Source organism: Epinephelus lanceolatus, chromosome 2 (genome assembly GCF_041903045.1).
Source record: "Epinephelus lanceolatus isolate andai-2023 chromosome 2, ASM4190304v1, whole genome shotgun sequence".
Taxonomy (NCBI): domain Eukaryota; kingdom Metazoa; phylum Chordata; class Actinopteri; order Perciformes; family Serranidae; genus Epinephelus; species Epinephelus lanceolatus.
Genome location: NC_135735.1, coordinates 24,024,003 through 24,042,290, shown reverse-complemented (window position 1 = coordinate 24,042,290; position 18,288 = coordinate 24,024,003). Strand labels below are relative to the sequence as shown.

Sequence of the window (18,288 nt, the reverse complement as noted above, 5' to 3'; positions counted from 1 at the left end):
CATACTAAAACAATCTCAACTAATAAATAGCACTAAAGGTCAGAGGGAAAAGATGTATTTTTGATTTGGGTGTGAACTGTTCCTTTAATCTGTAAAGTAAATTGCATTTGCTAAAAGTGATCTAAATGTTGTAAAAATACCTTTAAGAATAGCTGATTCTACAATAAATGCAGACTTCAGGCTGTAATTCCTGTAGTTATAATACCATGAATATAATGCCTCAATGTGAGCAAACATAAACTGAATATTTGTGAAAATACTGGAATCATCCAGCACAAGAATTATAAAGTATTGAAGGGTAAGAGTGAGACGTAATAACAGACTCTAAATAAACTAAATGCAACCACGGGACAAATGACAGAGTATTCTCAGTCATTTTCTCATCAGTCAAACAACTGTAAACAGATGCTGAATATAATTTGAGCATTATTATTCAGCCTGATTATTAGGTTGTTATATGCACTTTGTGAAATATCTATTTATTATGTGAAGTGAAGGATTTATATCTTGAAACAGAAATTCATTGCCACATTATCCATTTTGTTATTGTGACCTGTGGTGTTTCTGGCGATGATCATTACTGTAAATGTAATCTCACAGATTAAAACTTAATGTACTGTTAAAGTGACACACCATGATAAACGTGTGAACTGGAATGTGAGCTCTTCAGAGGAAACCATCAGTGCAGACTGTTTGGTCTCAGCCAGATGTGCTTGGTGCCAGCACATGTCTGAGGTGTTAGTCAGATGCATGTTAAAGGGGAACGGAGTTCTTAAACTGACTCAGCACTAAAAAGGATGACACATCGCTTCTGGTTATTTAAAACATGACAGTTTATCTCCCATGTTTCATTCAGATAGTTGCAACACTGTCCAGTCATTATGTCTGGACTTACGGTGCAGGATTATCACTGACAGATTGTTTGCCTTCTTGGAATTAGGAGTTTCATTTTGAGTCAGATTTCCCAAGACAGTTATCCAATTAATCTAAGATAACCAAGGTCAAAGGTGTAAAAGACTTTTTTCCAACATATATATTTTATCCAGTGACAACAGTTTTGAGGAAAACTGTCTGTTACTCATAACCTTATAACATTTTCTAAACATATTGATAATGCAGGTGGAGGCAGTGAGCAAACTTTACTGGAAATGAAAAGAGATGTAGTGATAAAATAAGATGCTTCAACGATCCTGAAGAGGGTGCAGCAGACGGAGGTGGCGTCGATGTGGCTGTTGTTATAAATTTCTGAGGACTATGAGGTCATAGAACGGTTACTATCTTGTAGTCATTTCACAGTAAACCGTGACACAAAGCACAACCAGGCAACACCTGTTAATAATATAAATGTACATAGAAAATAATGGTTATTGTGTTCATTTATAATTGTGTTTAATTCTTTCTAAAGCCCTATTTGTATGGGACTAGTATCACCTGGAGATGTGATTTGTAAGAATTGCGGAGATCATCTTTGATTTTAATCCAGTGGGAATCTGCCAAATTACCACCGCCAATGTCCTACCATATTTCGCCAAACATAGACGTCATGTGATGATATTAGTCCCGTGCAAATAGGCAACTCAATGATTTTGGGTCGCAATTTGTTGTTTTTGTTTCCCCTGGGCTTCTTTTCTGCCTCTTCCTAAGTAAAGAATACCGAGACTGTGTTGGCAATTATAAATTAAAGATTTGACGGTATTTAGGGTGCAGATGGCTGCCTGCACCCTAATGTTTTGCTCTCAAAACTGATGTTAACTTTAGTAAATCCAGTAGAATATGTGGTTAACCTCTGTTGACATGTCTCTACCTACGTACAAACTTGACTTCAGTCTGGTGCACCTGTTACAAATACAGACATGTTTCTGTAGTGCAATCTGTTGCATCTGTTCCTGACAGTCTCTAGCACAAAAAGACTTGTTTTCACACCATCAATCATAACCATGAACACACATATTCATGCATGCTATGACAATCGTCCTCTCAATCATTTAAGAATGAAAACTTTTTTTAACTTTCACTTTATGTGGACCAGCTCAGTCTTTGACCTTTAACAGTAACTCTTCATTTGCATGTTTCTGTGGTCTGAAATGGTTAGCAGGGCAGGTGGTGATGTCCATATGATGTTGACATGATTTATTTTTTCCATGCCCCTCTCCCTGTCCTCATCTTCTCTCTCTACCTCCTGTACAAACAACCAACCAGTGCTTGAGTACAGAGATAAACTATTCACTCACTCAAACCAAAAACCTACATGTAAGGAGAGAATCCAGCATCAAGGTATAGTCAAACTGTCTCTTCTCCCTGCCAGTCCTCTTAAATGCTCCTTATCTTTCTAACGCTTCCTCCGAGCCTCATTCCTGTTCCTCTCTCTAACCTTCACAAGTGCTCACTAACCAGGTCACCGCTCCACGCTGCAGACCCCTTACAAAGACTTTGTTAGACATAGTACTAATCATGGCTGACTTTGTGGGTGCTCCTCTGGGAGCTGTGGTCTCTCCCAAACCAGAGTGGCTGCTCTAATGTGGCCTTTCCCATTGTCAATGTGCTGGCTCAGCGGGGCTAGTTGTGGTCAGTTACGAGCCCGGTCCAGGCTGGGGAGGAAAGGAAACTGTTTGTCATGATAGACAAATCATGAATCACACAAAATGAGCCCCCCCCCCGATCCTGCTGTATAACAAAGACAGACTGAAATATTCTGTATACGTGACACAAAGAGAGTAGGATTCATTCAATATTTATAAAGAAAACATAAATGCTCCGATGCTGTTTTTGTTGCCTGTTTATCTTGAGTCATATCAGGTCATGTTAATCTTGTTATCAGGTGCAGCATCAGGTGTAAACCAGGGATGGGAATCCAAAACCGGTTCCAAATTGTCCAATTTATCTGGATCACTTATCTCCGAACTCATCCATTACTTTCGTCAGTGCCAGCATGTTTCCTGACAGTTGCACATTGCAAAACAATGACAACACCACTCGTGTCTGCACTGCTCGAAACTTGTTACCGGACGGAGTCATGGCAGCGACAAAGAAACGGTCCGAAACATGGCTTCATTTCACGAAGAAAGATGATAAATGTGCTAATGTAATGATTATTTCAAACAAGGATGGAAACTAAAGGAAAATGCTGAAACATCTTTCTGCGCAACATTCGGTTCAAATTTCAGGAATGCCACGTATTTGACAGTTTACGCACAAGGGCCACTGCTTCCCAACCGAGCAGCACATCCATTACTGAGGGTAAATATGCTGTTGTAATAACAATGCAGCCACGCAGGCAAGTTTAAACCTAAATGAAAATGAATGCTGTACAAATATACTTTGTGTCCAGACTCAGAGATAATAAAACAGTTGTTTTGATGACAAACAGATCATACAGGAAATTGATCAGGAATGAATTAGGGAATTGATAAAGAATTGGCCGGATAAGCAGAGTTAATGATAGCATTGATATCAATGTTTTTATCCCCAGTGTAAACAGCTCACATCTGTGAAAAGTGTTACCAGCAGCATTTGAAGCCCTCAGTACAAACCCCAGTTACGTTTCTGTTTGACTTTAATGAGACTCTTGTATAACCGCCCTGATTGCAGAAGCCGACAATAGCAGCCGTTTGACAGCAGTACACATGCAACTCAAAAGGGCTGAAAGTGATTATTGTGAAAAATCATGTCCTTCCTGATAGTGATTCATGCCGTTGGGAAGGTATTGCATGCTGGTTTTCAGAAAAATGTTCTTCTCAACTTGTTGACTTGCAAAGAAAATTCCAACAACTTCTGCTTCTAATATCTCAACACACCCGACCCGCAGAGGCGACTGCTTTGTTGGTGGACTGAAGGAATGACGGCCTTTACATAATCCCTGTTGCACTGCTGTGCATGTAAATGTAGTCCGCATGTCATGTGTTGTTCATCATTCAGCCTTAGTTTGTTTGACAGCATGTGTACATCAGTGGCATTTGAACAGGCCGGCTCCTGCGTGTGTGACTTTTGTTTGTATCTGTATGTTTGCAGGCATGTGGGCTAGCCTGCGCTCCAGCAGCAGACTCAGTCATCACCCATTGACAGGAGATGTGGGCGCCAGACTAGCAGGGAAGGATCTGGCGCCCCCTGCAGGTAGCAGCAGTCTGCAGGCACAGCTCCTGAAACAGCAAGCTGCTCTCTATGTCTTCGGAGAAAAGTCACATTTAAGGGTGAGAATACAAAGAAAGCTGCTCTCTGGGGGCTGAGCGGACATTCTGTTTTAAAATGTGGTAAATGCACACTCAGTGTCCACTTTATTAAGAACACCTGTACAGTCTAATGCAGTCCAATACAGTTGTTCATAAAATCCACTTTTATTATGCATATGATGTTTAAATTTGTTGGCACTGTCATCAAGGTATTAATTTATGAATGAATCAAAGTCTATGTTTTAGGGCTGAGGTCATAGATAGTGATTGTGTTGTACTGCAGTGATTGAAATATTTAAACGTCCAGCCTCTGCCATGAGTTTTACAAATGCAAACTTGAGCAAAATAACCCAAACAATGACAGTTTGTTTATTTGAAAAAATACTGAAATAATATTGTAAAATCTTTAAAAACTATATAAAAAAATGACATGAATAACCTGTTATGTGGCTCGTCCCACTTATGATCATATGGGATACAGTGTTTCCATGCTCAGACACAAACAAGATACTCCAAAAAGCCAATCATAAACAGGTTATCCATGTCCATGTAAACGCACTCAGTGTCACCAAAAACAGGACATTATGAACTTTGTAAATGTAGGATTTCTCACAGCATGAATGATTAAAGACAGGCTTGTAAATAAGCGACAACACAAAAAGAAAAAAGCTAATAAGGTAAAGGTCAAGAACGAACAGAAATCAGGGTGCTGTTGTTTGTCCCTCAGAGACTGTAGTTTGTGATGTTTTCATTTTATATGATAGTTCAAAGGCTTTTCCTCTCACAAATGTGTAAATGAGTCGTACAAAAAAAAATCACTTTTCAACATAGTGCAGTCCAGCACCACCATGTACAGCCTCAAAACATCCCATAGATTTGTGACACCCCCCTGTCGTTTAGGTGAACTACAGCGCCCCTGCTTCAGGTCTGACCAGGGACTTTTACTGCATCTCTTTCTTCCTCATTTCCTGTCATCTGTGTCTGCTGTCACTCTCTAAAGAAAAGTGCCCAATAAATAATAACAACCAAACAAAAAAAACGTATACCATATATGTGCATGCAAAGAAAACTGAAGTATTTAATGTATTTTGTGGTACTCAGTGTAGTCTCATACTTCAATATGTTTTAATAGTATTACTGTTTTTTTATATGGGCCCATGTCCCCCCGTAGGGAGCAGTTTTAAATCTGAATGGATTACCTCAGTAAAATAAACTCAAAATTTCTCGCTCTTTGTCGGCAGGGCCTCAGAGTGGACTCCTCTCTGAACTGTGAACTGGTGCCAGTGGACTTTGCAGACACACGGCAGGTCAAGGCCTCTTTTAAAAAGCTGCTGAGAGCCTGTGCTCCCAGCGCCACCTCGTCTGACTCAGAGGACTCCTTCCTCAAGGCCTTGGAGGACTCTGAATGGATCCTGCAGGTGAGCGCACACACAAACAACACTGTTCCTGTTTTTCTTTCTTAAAAGGACTCACATTCACAGTGACTCAGAGTCAGACTCTAAAAATTGTGTGAGAACGACCCGGCAGTCCGCTCTTACTCCTCATCCTGTGTATCAGATTCACATAATGAATAAATCCACTCTGAAGCCATTTTCCCAAGGGAAACAGCAGAGCTCTTATCATGCTGGTTATCTGATTGACCCCCCGCAGCCTTCGTCCGTACATTGAACGTATCATAGAAAAATATTATCTGTGGGAAACCCTGCATAGGCAACAGGCAGCACTCAGCAAGCAGTTTACCAGTAGACCAAACATGGTAACATATGCACAGCGAGGATTAATTGTGTGTGTGTGTGTGCATTCTGTACGTGTTCACATGCACATATGTTGATCTCCCACAGCTTCACAAGATCCTGCAGCTGGCACTGATTCTGGTGGAGCTTCTGGACAGCGGCTCATCTGTGCTCCTCAGCCTGGAGGACGGCTGGGACATCACTACACAAGTGAGTGAAGAAGCGCACAAGTAAGATGTTAGACCAGAGAGTTTGTCTTTAGGTTCCTTTCCATCAACCTGTTTTCCTACCAATTTTTATGTTGCATATAACAAGGGGGAAATACCAGAGATTAAGATGGTCGGTAAGATGTCTAAATGAAAAGCCCATAAATGGAGAAATAAGCAGACGGGGGTTTTAAGTGTACGTAACCACAACTTCTCTGGTACAAGTCCAGATGGGGGTCCTTGTTACATTTCACTCTCCTCTCTATAAGCATAGCAGTTGATAAAAACTGCATAGGGGATGCATGGATCAAAAGAAACACATTAAATCATTGAAAAAAAACCCACACCAGCATCATTCTGAGTGGGAAGGAGCAATAAAACACCATTATGTGTCTGAGTTACTGGCGCTCACGTAGTAACATCATCTCTCCCCACCCTCCTTAAATATATTTGCAAAAATATACACACTAATTGACATTGTATTTTGGTAACATTTAAAAAAAAATAAAAAGCTTGTGTGAAATAACTTTCATGTGGGTGCAAGCTGTAATTGTAAAATGTTAAAAGAAAAAAAATCACTTGTAAAAGATGAACTAACAACAGAAAATAGCCGACTGTTAATAAAAAACTTGTTTACATTGTAAGTAACTTTTAACAGTTTCGTATTGGCTTTAATGTGAAACAAACGTCAACAAATGTAAAAGATGTAAAAAAGGATCCAGGTGCAGCCATACAACCGTTAAACAAGAGAGTACGTCAGATAAAAAGTGCTTTTCTTATAGACAGCTGTTTATTCAACAGCCAAACTGATGCAACTGGACTCAAAGTTTTGACAGAGCTGCCTTGTTGCCCTTCATTATCATAATCTGATGCACTATATTAAGACTTAAAGCAGAAACAAGTACCTCACATAATAATAGAAGGTTATTAGTAATAGTTTAAATGTGAATTTTGGTTGTTGATAGGGCTGGGTATCAGCACTCAATATCAAAATAAACAATACCAGCAGAGAAGGCTTACAACCGTGTCCCCAGGGGCATCCTGTGGGGGGTGCTCCGGGAGTATGGGGTTGGTGCCCCCTTGCTAAGGGCCATCCAGTCCCTGTACCGAAGGAGCGTGAGTCTGGTTCGCGTGGCCGGCAGTAAGTCAGACCTGTTCCTGATGAGAGTTGGACTCCGCCAGGGCTGCCCTTTGTCACCGGTTCTGTTTATAACTTTCATGGACAGAATTTCTCGACGCAGCCGAGTGGTGGAAGGTGTCAGGTTTGGTGACAGGAGGATCTCCTAGCCCCATTGAACAATGACTTCTGGCTCTTGCAGGGACAGCTTGCAGCAGAGTGTGAAGCGGCTGGGATAAGAATCAGCACCTCCAAGTCTGAGGTCATGGTGGGGGGGGGGGGGGGTGTCCTGCCTCAGGTGGAGGAGTTTAAGTATCTTGGGATCTTGTTCACAAGTGAGGGTAGGATGGAGCAAGAGATTGACAGGCGGATTGGGGCGGCCTCAGCAGTGATGCAGGCTCTTAACCGGTCCGTTGTGGTGAAGAGGGAGCTTAGCCAGAAAGCGAAGCTCTCGATTTAGGGTAGTGACCGAAAGAACGAGATCGCGAGTACCGGCCGAAGTGGCCGAAACGAGTTTCCTCCGCAGGGTGGCTAGGCTCAGCCTTAAAGATAGGGTGAGGAGCTCAGACATCCGGGAAGGACTTGGAGTAGAGCTGCTGCTGCTCCTCCACATCGAGAGGAGCCAGTTGGGGTGGTTCGGGCATCTGGTAAGGATGCCTTCCGGACGCCTCCCTTGGGAGGTGTTTAGGGCATGTCCAACTGGGAGGAGACCTTGGGCCGCCCCAGGACATGCTGGAGGGATTACATCACCAGGCTGGCCTGGGAACGCCTCGGGGTTCCCTCGGAAGAGCTGACGGAAGTGGCTGGGGAGAGGACTGTCTGGGCTTCTTTGCTGAGACTGCTGCCCCCACGACCCGGACCCGGATAAGTGGAGGACAATGACAATGACAATGACGACGACGACGACGACGACGATGACGACAATACCAGCATTCGATCCTCTTTGTCCTCTAGAATCCAGAAAAAAAGATATTTGTATGGTTTCGCTTTCAGCCAATCACTGCAAGTTTTCCTCGATTTCATGCGATGCAGCAGCTACAACCAACACAGTCTGTGGTCTGGTGACATTAAGTGCTGTTTATTTGATGGAGTTGACAGTTAAAGTGTGCCTTTAAAGGCCCAGACAAACCAAACTGACATCAAAGAACTTGTGGCATTGAAGGCCGTATGTTGCATCGCCTCATGTCACCTGAGTCTTGGCCAAAAAGTTGCACCTGAACACACACAAAGACTCCAGCCAATGGCCAACTAGCAGATACATTCTGCCCCAGTGTGAGAGGAAATAACTCTACATAGGAGCAGGCAGTGGTAGTCTGTATTCGTTATTCAAAAATGGAAACTGGAAGACCGACAGGATGGACAAGATGCTAGTTAGCCAGTTAGCACTTTAACAACACAACGCAATGTTGAAAGAACAAGTTATATTAATTGTGCACTACAGAACAATAACACAAACACTTACAAACCGTTCCTATTAAAGAGCTCAATGGCTTAAAAATAATTAACCTAATTATAAAGTTTGTTTTGATCTCAGCCCTCTTGACTTGATTCATTTGTTTGCTGTTTTCACTTTTTTGTCTTATGGGCTGAGCTGAACTACCAATCATAGTGATTTTAGATACAGACAGGCTCCACACCAAATCAACATGCTTAATGTGCCAAGGAACAACTGACAGGGGTCTACAGGGGCCAACTAGCACCAATGGGGCAGGACACACCGCAAAAACTAGGGCGACAGACATTTACCGATGGCCCGACATTGACCAACGGCTGGCCGTCAGCTTGGTGTGTTAAGGCCTTAAGAGTGATGATATTGGAACTGGTTGTAATTTTCTAAGAAATACCCAACTCTAGATGTTGTCAACAACATTTTTAGGGATTCTCCACAGAGTCAGACTGCCCTTCTCAACGGGCCATGTGTGAATCATAAATCTGGCACACCTGCTTTTCCCGCTCATCCCGTAATCAGCCCTGTCACTGGTGACCCAATTATGCGGAGACAAATAATGAAAAGGTCTCGAAGCCTGTCTGATTTGTGCTGATTTCTAAAGTTCACGGTGCTGATTTTAAGGCACGTAAACAAAAAGTCACTTTCGATCCTGATCAGATGTCGGTATCCATTTGTTGCTGCATCCAGCATTTCATCGCATGTTTGCTTTCTGAGATCATATTTTCCACGTTGACCTGTTAAGGCACACATGTTTGTGTTGCAAGCGTGTGTCCTTCAAAATGTGTTTATGGGGTTTGCGGAGCCCTGGGCTGCTGTTTAAAAGCACTCTTTGTGGACCCCTTATGCCAGGCACGTGTTCGGCCTGGAGCATCTCTCTCCACGGGCCACTGGCTCCATCACGCCAGGTCCTGATCAGCCCGCACAGGCAAATGGCCTCCATATGCTCTGGCTCTCCTGCCTCTGTCCACGGACCATAGACACCCAGCAGACAGGATGCAGAACCGTCTTTGCTTTCTTTTTTTAAACCTCTGGTTTCTGTTTCTCCGTCTAACCCTCGGCCTCTCTCCTCTCATGCCTTGCTCTCTCTTAAATCCGCTCCTCAGTCCGCTGTAGTCTTACAAATAATCTGAGGGGCTCATTTCACTGCCGGGTTTGTGGGGGGACTTTCTCTACCACTCAGGGTTGGATGTGCTTTTAAACCTCACGGGGAAGCCATGAACTGTTTTTCTCGCTCATTCCACACGCGTCAGGGCTCATTAGTTGTGTTGGAGGAGACACGGGCAGGGAAGCAGGCCAAGCGCACTGCATGTGTAGACAAGTGGTTCTCAACTGGTGTTTTGTGGAGCGAGCTCAAGTGCGTCTGAAGACTTTGCTGCAGTGTTATATAAATGTAATTGATAGCAGATGATCAGTTTAATGTTGTGTTGTCAGAAAATGTTGTGTTTTGCTCTTGAAAGGATGCAAAGCAAAGTCATACTATCTAAGAAAAAATAATTATGTGTGCTGAATTATAATCATGCATTACAAACTGAAAAATATCTGCACCGTCATGGTGACACAGCTGCCACATTCCTTGTGGTGTGAGTGGTAAAATGATCAAACAATTTATTTGCCAGAATATCAGGGACCTTTAACCCTCTTCATTTAACATAATGAGAAATATCACATTCAGTAAGTCACAGATGCTCTGACACTGTGTTGTTGAGCAAGTATTTCTTCTATTTTTGTTAGACCAAACGAGGTAATTACAGATATACTGTTATGTGCATAAGTGTTAGCAGAGACTGTAACAAGAACCAGAATGTTGGAGGTCATTAGAAACCATTAGTTTGTCTGTCAGAGAGCTTTAACACGTTTATTTTTCAACTGTAAAATCCACTCATTATAGTCACAATTCTTAACTAGCCACTTAGAAATGATTATTTATGTCAGATAGAATCATATCAGTGTAAAAATGTTTAAACTTTCAAATGTTAGTGTTGGTCTTGACCTCAAAAAAATCCATCCAAGATTCATATAATCAGAAATTATCCATCAGAAAAATTCAAATACAACATCAAACTAGACGTTGTCACAGGCTCAAACACATTCCAGTTATTCTATCTTTAAACAGGTTACACTTTGGCTGCAGTGAAGACATTACAGATGTGGGCAGTTCACAGAGCAAATGTGTTGCACAGTGTATCGTTTTACAGCACACACACGACGGCATCTCTCAAAACATAGGTCAATGTTTCTATGAAATACAATTCCAGAACAATATGAAGCGTATTTTCCTGGAGCAGTATGTATTTTCATATTAACCAAACTTTGATAGTGTACCTCGGGAATTTTTTTTAAGTACGCTATAACAGGACCAAACACACCATGATCCAGGAGAAACACACAGAATTATATTTTTCCAGTTAATGGATGATTGTTAATACTGCAGGTAAGTCTTATCTTTGACTCGTCCCTTTCTCATATTTCACCCTCACCTTTTCTCTTTCTACCTGTAGGTGGTGTCTTTGGTGCAGCTGCTGAGCGATCCTTTCTACCGCACTCTGGAGGGTTTCCAGGTGTTGCTGGAGAAAGAGTGGCTGTCCTTTGGCCACAAGTTCAGCCAGCGGAGCAACCTGAGTCCCAGCAGCCAGGGGGGCGGCTTCACACCCATCTTCTTGCAGTTCCTGGACTGTGTGCACCAGGTGAGGTTTTCATTCACAACCGCATGTTCTCCACACAGTCAAGCATCCCCTGCCTCTGCTACGTGACTTATCTCCACTTCAGCCCAGATGACTCAACACCATTCATACCGTATACATGAGCTCATCACATTCCTCAAATGCATACAGGTGAGGGAGGTGAGGGGGGTGGGGGGGGGGGGATTCAGCTGTCATTATCTATACATTTGGTTTAGTTTTGCACTTGCATTCCCAACACCGTGTGTGTAATTTCAACAGCGTATTGCACCAGGGAGACTGCAGGGAGGCTGCTGCCCAGATGGTGCATGAACCCAGTGATCAGCACTGAGCTGCCTGTGCTCGCGTGTTTCAGCATCCCTTCACATTTCAGTGCGTGTTTAGAGCTGCATGTGGAAAATTGCAGTTTGGGGGATTGAGAGTCTCTAGGAAGGTCAGTTGTACTTGAGGATTTCAGGGGAGGGGAGTTAAGAATGAAGCTCATACAGCTGAGATCCAGGGAGCTGTGTCCGCTCTGAAATGCTAACTTTAGAGGATGTCGTGCTTTTTGTGTCTCCTGGGGTCACACAGATCCACTCCCATACACTTACATCAACACATAGTTTCTGCATTTGTCTTTTGAAACTGTAGGCCTGGCAGCTAAGACAGTTTGGCGGGGGTCCTGGGGTCTGGAGAGCTGTAAACACGGAGGGGAAAGGGGATTCGGACAAGGGCTGAAAATAGAAGTGCCTCATCTCCAAAACAGCTGTTGTTTTTGCCAGTAGACCCAGGTGGCCTCAAATATTCAACACTTTTCTCCCGTTGGCCACCTCACAGCCCTGAATGGGAACAATGGAGCTGCAGTCCTGCTGGCTCAATGTGGATTGTGTCTGGCAGGGATGATATCACTGACCTTTGCCCCCCTCCTACGAGGACAGGAGACACTGTTTCCTGTTTCTAATTGGTCATTTATGCACCGCAGGGATGTGAAGCCACAACAGGAGGACACGTTCCAGCTGTCACACACACACACACACACACACACACACACACACACACACTGACCTTCACTCTCTGTCTCTTAAGTCTAATCTTTATCCATCTTTTCACGTCTTTGCAGATTTTGGAGCAACATCCTCTGGAGTTTGAGTTTAATCAGTATTATCTGAAGTTCCTGGCCTATCATCACATCTCTAACCGCTTCAAGAACTTCCTGTTGGACTCAGACTATGAGCGCTTGGAACATGGTCAGTGTCCTTTACAGTTTAAACCAGAGGGGGTTGTTTTTTTAATATTATCTGTTTTTTTCACTGAGGAAATGCTGCATTACAGTTGGCTGTGTTACTTTAATATAAGCGGGCACGTTTTAACAAAGATTACTGCAGCAAAATTAATACGATCTCCATGTAAGGAGCAAAATTAATAAATACAAGAGTTCCCAGAACTGCAACACATGAATTTCTTCACAGAAGCAGAATCAGACGTCTTCAATGGTCCTGCTTGTTGCACCAGATTTTAAATGTGTAGCGACAGTCGCTAGATCTCCCAAAACATAAATTATACACCTATGTGGTAAAATACATTATTAAAGTGTTTTTATTGAGCCAAAAATGAAATTACATATATCATGTTGTAGTGACAGTGTTCATTTGAATGAAACAGTTTTGAAATGATAAGCTCACAGATGTAGCAGAACATGAACAAAACATGTAAACAAGACAAAACATGGGTGTATTAAATGCGTGGGAAGTAAATAAAGGGTACATTTAACAGTCTAGATACAGGACTTCTTTAACCCCCTCTATTCCCTTATCCTTTTCCCTTGTCTCACTCAGAAACTCATAGTCAGAATAGGATACTGTACAAGAGTGGTTTAGGAACTGCACTTTGTGCGAGGTGTGATACGAGAGGTTGCCAGATTGTGATATATTGTTGGAGTCTGCCCTTTAAGACGTATCTTAACCTTTCCAAGTGTAGTGCGCTGGTTAGGTCATGTAGCCACATATTGTAGGTTGGAACTGTTGTTTCTTTCCATGACCATAGTAATAGCTTTTTTGCTGTAATGAAACAGTAGAGGTTAGAGAGTTGTTTTAATACTTCAGATACACCCAGAATGATTAATAAAGGTTCCTATTTCTGAGATGCTGTTTGAGACATTGGACCAAAAAGATGCAACCTTAGGGCACAAGACACAGCTGTGAGAAAGGGTTGCTTCTGTGGTTTGACGTTACACACTAAATTATGTTGGAATTTAATGTGAAGATAGTCAACAAATATTGTCTTACTTATATTTGATTTAAGTTGAAGCTATACTATGCAGTGGGTCACAGGTGTAAAGATACTCACTGTCTCTCTTGGATGCCTGCTACTTACAGTCTGGCACCTGGTCGCTACCTTTTTATAAAGACCCGACTTCACCCGAGCACTGTGGGGGGACGGGCCATAAACATCCCAAACACTGAAAATAAGAAAATACACGCAGAGGGCAGAATGTGCAGAAAAATACACCTCCACACACTTCTGTTGGGTCATTGGTGATGATTGAGAGGGATTGCATCTGTATGAATCTATACATTTTTCTTTTTAGGAAATTCCATTACAGTATATCTTTCAATACTTTACATAGACTTGGGCAAGTGCTGCTAACTGGCCCTAAAGTGAAATCCTGTATAGTGTATCTTTTAATTATGAGGTGAGTTGTCATGGTTTTTGTTTATGCTTGAAGATACATTTTAATGAATGCGTGTAATCTTCACTGATGAACGTAGCCAGCCAAAACCTTCTCTCATACCTTGTAATATAGCACATAAACTCTTTTGTTGAATTACATCTTTTACGACCAGTGTTGCATCAGCCTAAACAATCTGTGAGATTAATTGGCCCATGTGCTCAACAGCTTCTCCCTTGTGTTTTTTCACAGGCACGTTGTTTGAGGACAAAGGTGATAAACAGGCCCGGAGAGGAATCTGTATCTGGGAGTGCATCAACAGGATGCACAGGAGGAGTCCCATCTTCTTCAACTATCTGTACAGCCCCTCAGAGAGCGATGTGAGTGTCTCTGTCTGCCTCTCTGTTCGTTATGTAACAGAGCTCCCTGAGCATCCGACAGCTACAACTGATTCATGCAGCTCCCACACTGAGGAGTGATGGTGTGGTTGAACTTTCTTGTCTTGTCATTTATATAAAAAAAACTAAAAATGTAGAAGTTTGCATGGTCTCCCCGTGTCAGCGTGGGTTTTCTCTTGGTACTCCGGCTTCCTCCCACAATCCAAAGACATGCAGTTCCCGCACTGAGGCGTGATAGTGTGGTTGAACTCTCTTGTACTGTTGTATATATTATAAACAAAAAGTGTACTCTTACTATATAAAGCCAGTCAGCCAGAAAAAAAATAAAGTCAGCTGACAGAGAACATGCACAGTAATGGTTTTAACTGTGATTCTGAACATAATAACGTATTAATATTTACTTTAGAACACCATGTGGGAATTTAATTTGAAAGGACAGACACAGGAAGTGTCCACGCTCAGCAGTCAGACAGGAGTCAGGTTAATTTCCAGGGCTAGTACCTGAGGTTATTCCACAAGTTAATAACATGTCGAGCAGGAAATACAAAGTGTGGGATCATTTTGAGAAGGTGAAGGACGAACCCAAGTTGATATGTAAACTCATCTTCATTGGTCGACTACAAACATGACGTATCATCTGAATCATGGAAGTAGCTACATGCCCATTAGCCACTTAGCACAATCATTGCTGCTTTGCTGACAGCGTCATTAACAGGCAGCTCGCTCAGTGTGTGACGTGCACTTGTAGATAAAATATAGGCCTATATTAATGAAGGTTCATTAGTACAGTTTTGTATTTCTCTGTAATGTAGCACAGTGTTAACAATGTTACTGATACTATTCTTTATCACGCCTTGAACTCAAACCATTGTGTTGGCCCTAAATGACGACTATTGGTCGACTAGGATAATTCTTAGTCAGAGGCAGCCCTACTTTTTGATGATTATAAACTAATGGAAATACACATTCATAATTATGAATATTATATTCAGTTTCTGCCAATAGATGCTCCTAAATCCTACACACTGGATCTTGATTAAACAAAAATATTCTATGGCTACTTATGTTGTTTACCTCAGGTGTTGGTGATAGATTTACATTAACTAAATTACTGTACTTTGAGGTATCATTTTTATTATGCTCCTCTACACTTCTACTCCACTACATTCAAAGGCAAATATTGTACTTTTTACTCAACTACATTTATTTGATAGCTTTCTTTACAAGTTACTTAATAGATTATTAATGCAAAATATATATATCATCACATATTTAGCTACCCAGCAGTGTACAAGGTCGTTAAAATGTACCTCTAACACCTGCAAAATCATGGTCACGCATTAATGCATTGTAATTCTAATCCAATAATATCACAGAATATTATCTGATCATCATGTGCAGCCAGCGACACTGCTGACTCATGCTTGATTCACGCTTGACTGCACAGCCAATGTGATGCTCATACATGCCTGTATGATGTCATGTCTTCAGACACGGGGTCCCATGTGGTAGGTTTTCACCTGTCCATGCACATCCAACATTTTTTAACTGCACTGACATGGATAGGTGGAGAAAATGGAGATATATCATGCTGTGTACGTGAGTTTTTGATACACCGTCTCAGACAGTTACGGAGACTATCTGTTTGGCGCCAGGAGAAACCTGCTTGGAGTATAAAAGATACAAACATTACCTCATCATGATTCCACATCCGCTCATACCGTCTGTGCATAACTGAGACGTAACAAGATGTTCTCTGCAGGGTTTAAAGAGCAGATTAAGCTTGTTGAAAATACCCCGTACACAGTTATTTTACCATTACAAGTTATTGACATTTTGATTGTCCTCATCAAGACATGAAACTGCGTATTATTTTCCCCATTTTCCCCACAGTATTTTACATAATGGACACAATAAGATTTTATCTGATTCTCACTGAAGCGTTTGTGTTTTGTAGGTGACCCTGAAGCCTTCAATCAGCATCCCCAGTCTGAATAAATGGGACTACTTCACAGATGAGTCTCTGTCCACGGGGCCGTGTTACGACTGGAGGATGATGGCTGCGAGGTCAGAGAGCTCAGAGGAGGTAGACTCCCTCTCCAACAGTAAGAGGAGGATCGTGTGGCCGTGTTACAGCAGCGTGGGCCGCGCCCAGCCTGACGCCCTCACCAAACTCCTCCATGTAAGAGTTTCTTCCCAAAACTCTGACCTCAGGTTTTGACTTGTTTGTTCTCGTATCACATGTCATATTTGTTGTCTTTCTTGGCTGTTGTTGTTGCTGCAGGATGTCAGCAGGCTGGAGGGTGAGCTGAACCAGGCCTCTGAGAAATGGCAGACAACTCTGGAGAGAGTCCGAATCAGCGTTCAGGAAGACCTTGCACAAGAAGGAAATGTGCGTGTTGGAAGATTAATGATGACATGCTGTATTAAAAAATACCAGGAATAGTCAGATACTTCAAATCTCACTTGTTAAATTGTGTAAAACTGTCCTTTTCCCACTCATACTTTTGTTATTTCATGTGTGTTGCAGCTACGTAAACAGTCGGCGGTGTCCATCTCAGGCCTCATTCCCACGTCCAGCCTGCAGGCCTTCCAGCGGCGCTCCATGCTGCACCTGCCAGACAGTGGGTTGGGCGAAGACCGCAGTACTGCCGCAGCCAACGGAATCAACCGCCGCGCCGCGACACTATACAACCAGTTCACCCCCAAGAGCGAGGAGAACAGGTGGGTCGTGAACTTCCTGAGTGCCGGAACAAATAAGAAGTCCACATTTGATTCCCTTGAAACTGCTGCCGAGGGGCCTGTCCAGTTTTGGAGGATGAGTCAGCGCTGTGGAATGTGTGTGTGTGTCATGTTTGTGAGGATTTTCTGTACTCTGTTAAACTCGGGGTGTGTAATTTTACAATTACTGCGAGGTTAAAGTACAGTCTCTTGGCTCTAATATCTGGATATTTTCCTCTCTGAGTTGGACAGTTGTGGAATGTTTTGACAGACAAAAGTTTTAACAGATGAAGTGCATCAGAAACACTTAACATTCAATACATATTTTGAGGCATAGAGCCACTATCATCTTATCCATAAATCATATAAATAATCATTTAAATTATTCCAATTTCTATAAAATATTTAATTATGTAAACCCATTCACACGCACTCACACACCAACAGCCATCGCGATCATTTTCAGGTTCAGTATCTTGGGACCAAGGATACTGCAGACTGGAGATTGAACCACCATTCTTACGACTGGTGCACAACCCACTCAACCTCCTGAGTCACAGCAACCATGTTAACTCTCCTGCAGCACAGCTATGATATTGTTCCTCATGACCTCGATATTTTGCTTCTTTTTTTCAGTTCAAATTTATCTGTGTTTAATTTTCTTGACAGTTTGTTGATGATAATTTAAAGATCCCATACCCTCCTGAGACCTGAACTTTTGTTTGGTATGCATTTTTAATTTCTCCCAGCTATTTGGGATCAGTAGGACCAGATAAGTATAAAAAAAACTACACATTGTCAACAATAATAAAGTCCCAATCTCCTCAAACGAGACGATTATGAAGTCCCAATGTCTTCAAATGAGTACTTTCTAAGTAACAGCGTCTTAGTTTGTTACTGTTGCTAAAATTGGTCAGCTTTGTTGCCATATCAAACTACAAACATTATTAATCATAAATAAACAAGTTTCAACCATAAACTGTGATCAGGTTTTAGAGCTTGTCCTCTTTCGTGTCGGGATTGGCCGCATACTGACTTGGCAGAGATGGCTGCCGTCTTGTTTTTACATGGATTAGTGTATTGTGCTCTCACTACCACTAGATGGCATAAAAAAGTGTCCACGAAGGAGGACAACAGGTCTGTGTTAGGTAGAATGAAGTAGAAGGTGCAGT

General features: G+C 42.2%; 1 protein-coding gene across 2 annotated transcripts in view; it reads left to right on the top strand.

Annotated features, from left to right (window-relative positions):
* Positions 1-18,288, top strand: part of sbf2 (SET binding factor 2) — a 126,964-nt gene that overhangs the window by 104,536 nt on the left and 4,140 nt on the right. The window contains exons 30-39 of one of the 2 annotated variants that reach the window (XM_033619617.2): positions 2,200-2,274; positions 4,009-4,187; positions 5,408-5,584; positions 6,008-6,109; positions 11,171-11,356; positions 12,450-12,576; positions 14,250-14,377; positions 16,353-16,577; positions 16,680-16,787; positions 16,926-17,119. In XM_033619617.2, coding sequence (XP_033475508.1) covers positions 2,200-2,274; positions 4,009-4,187; positions 5,408-5,584; positions 6,008-6,109; positions 11,171-11,356; positions 12,450-12,576; positions 14,250-14,377; positions 16,353-16,577; positions 16,680-16,787; positions 16,926-17,119 — 1,501 coding nt within the window. The remainder of the gene's footprint in view (positions 1-2,199; positions 2,275-4,008; positions 4,188-5,407; positions 5,585-6,007; positions 6,110-11,170; positions 11,357-12,449; positions 12,577-14,249; positions 14,378-16,352; positions 16,578-16,679; positions 16,788-16,925; positions 17,120-18,288) is intronic. The other variant, XM_033619623.2, reaches the window with a different exon arrangement.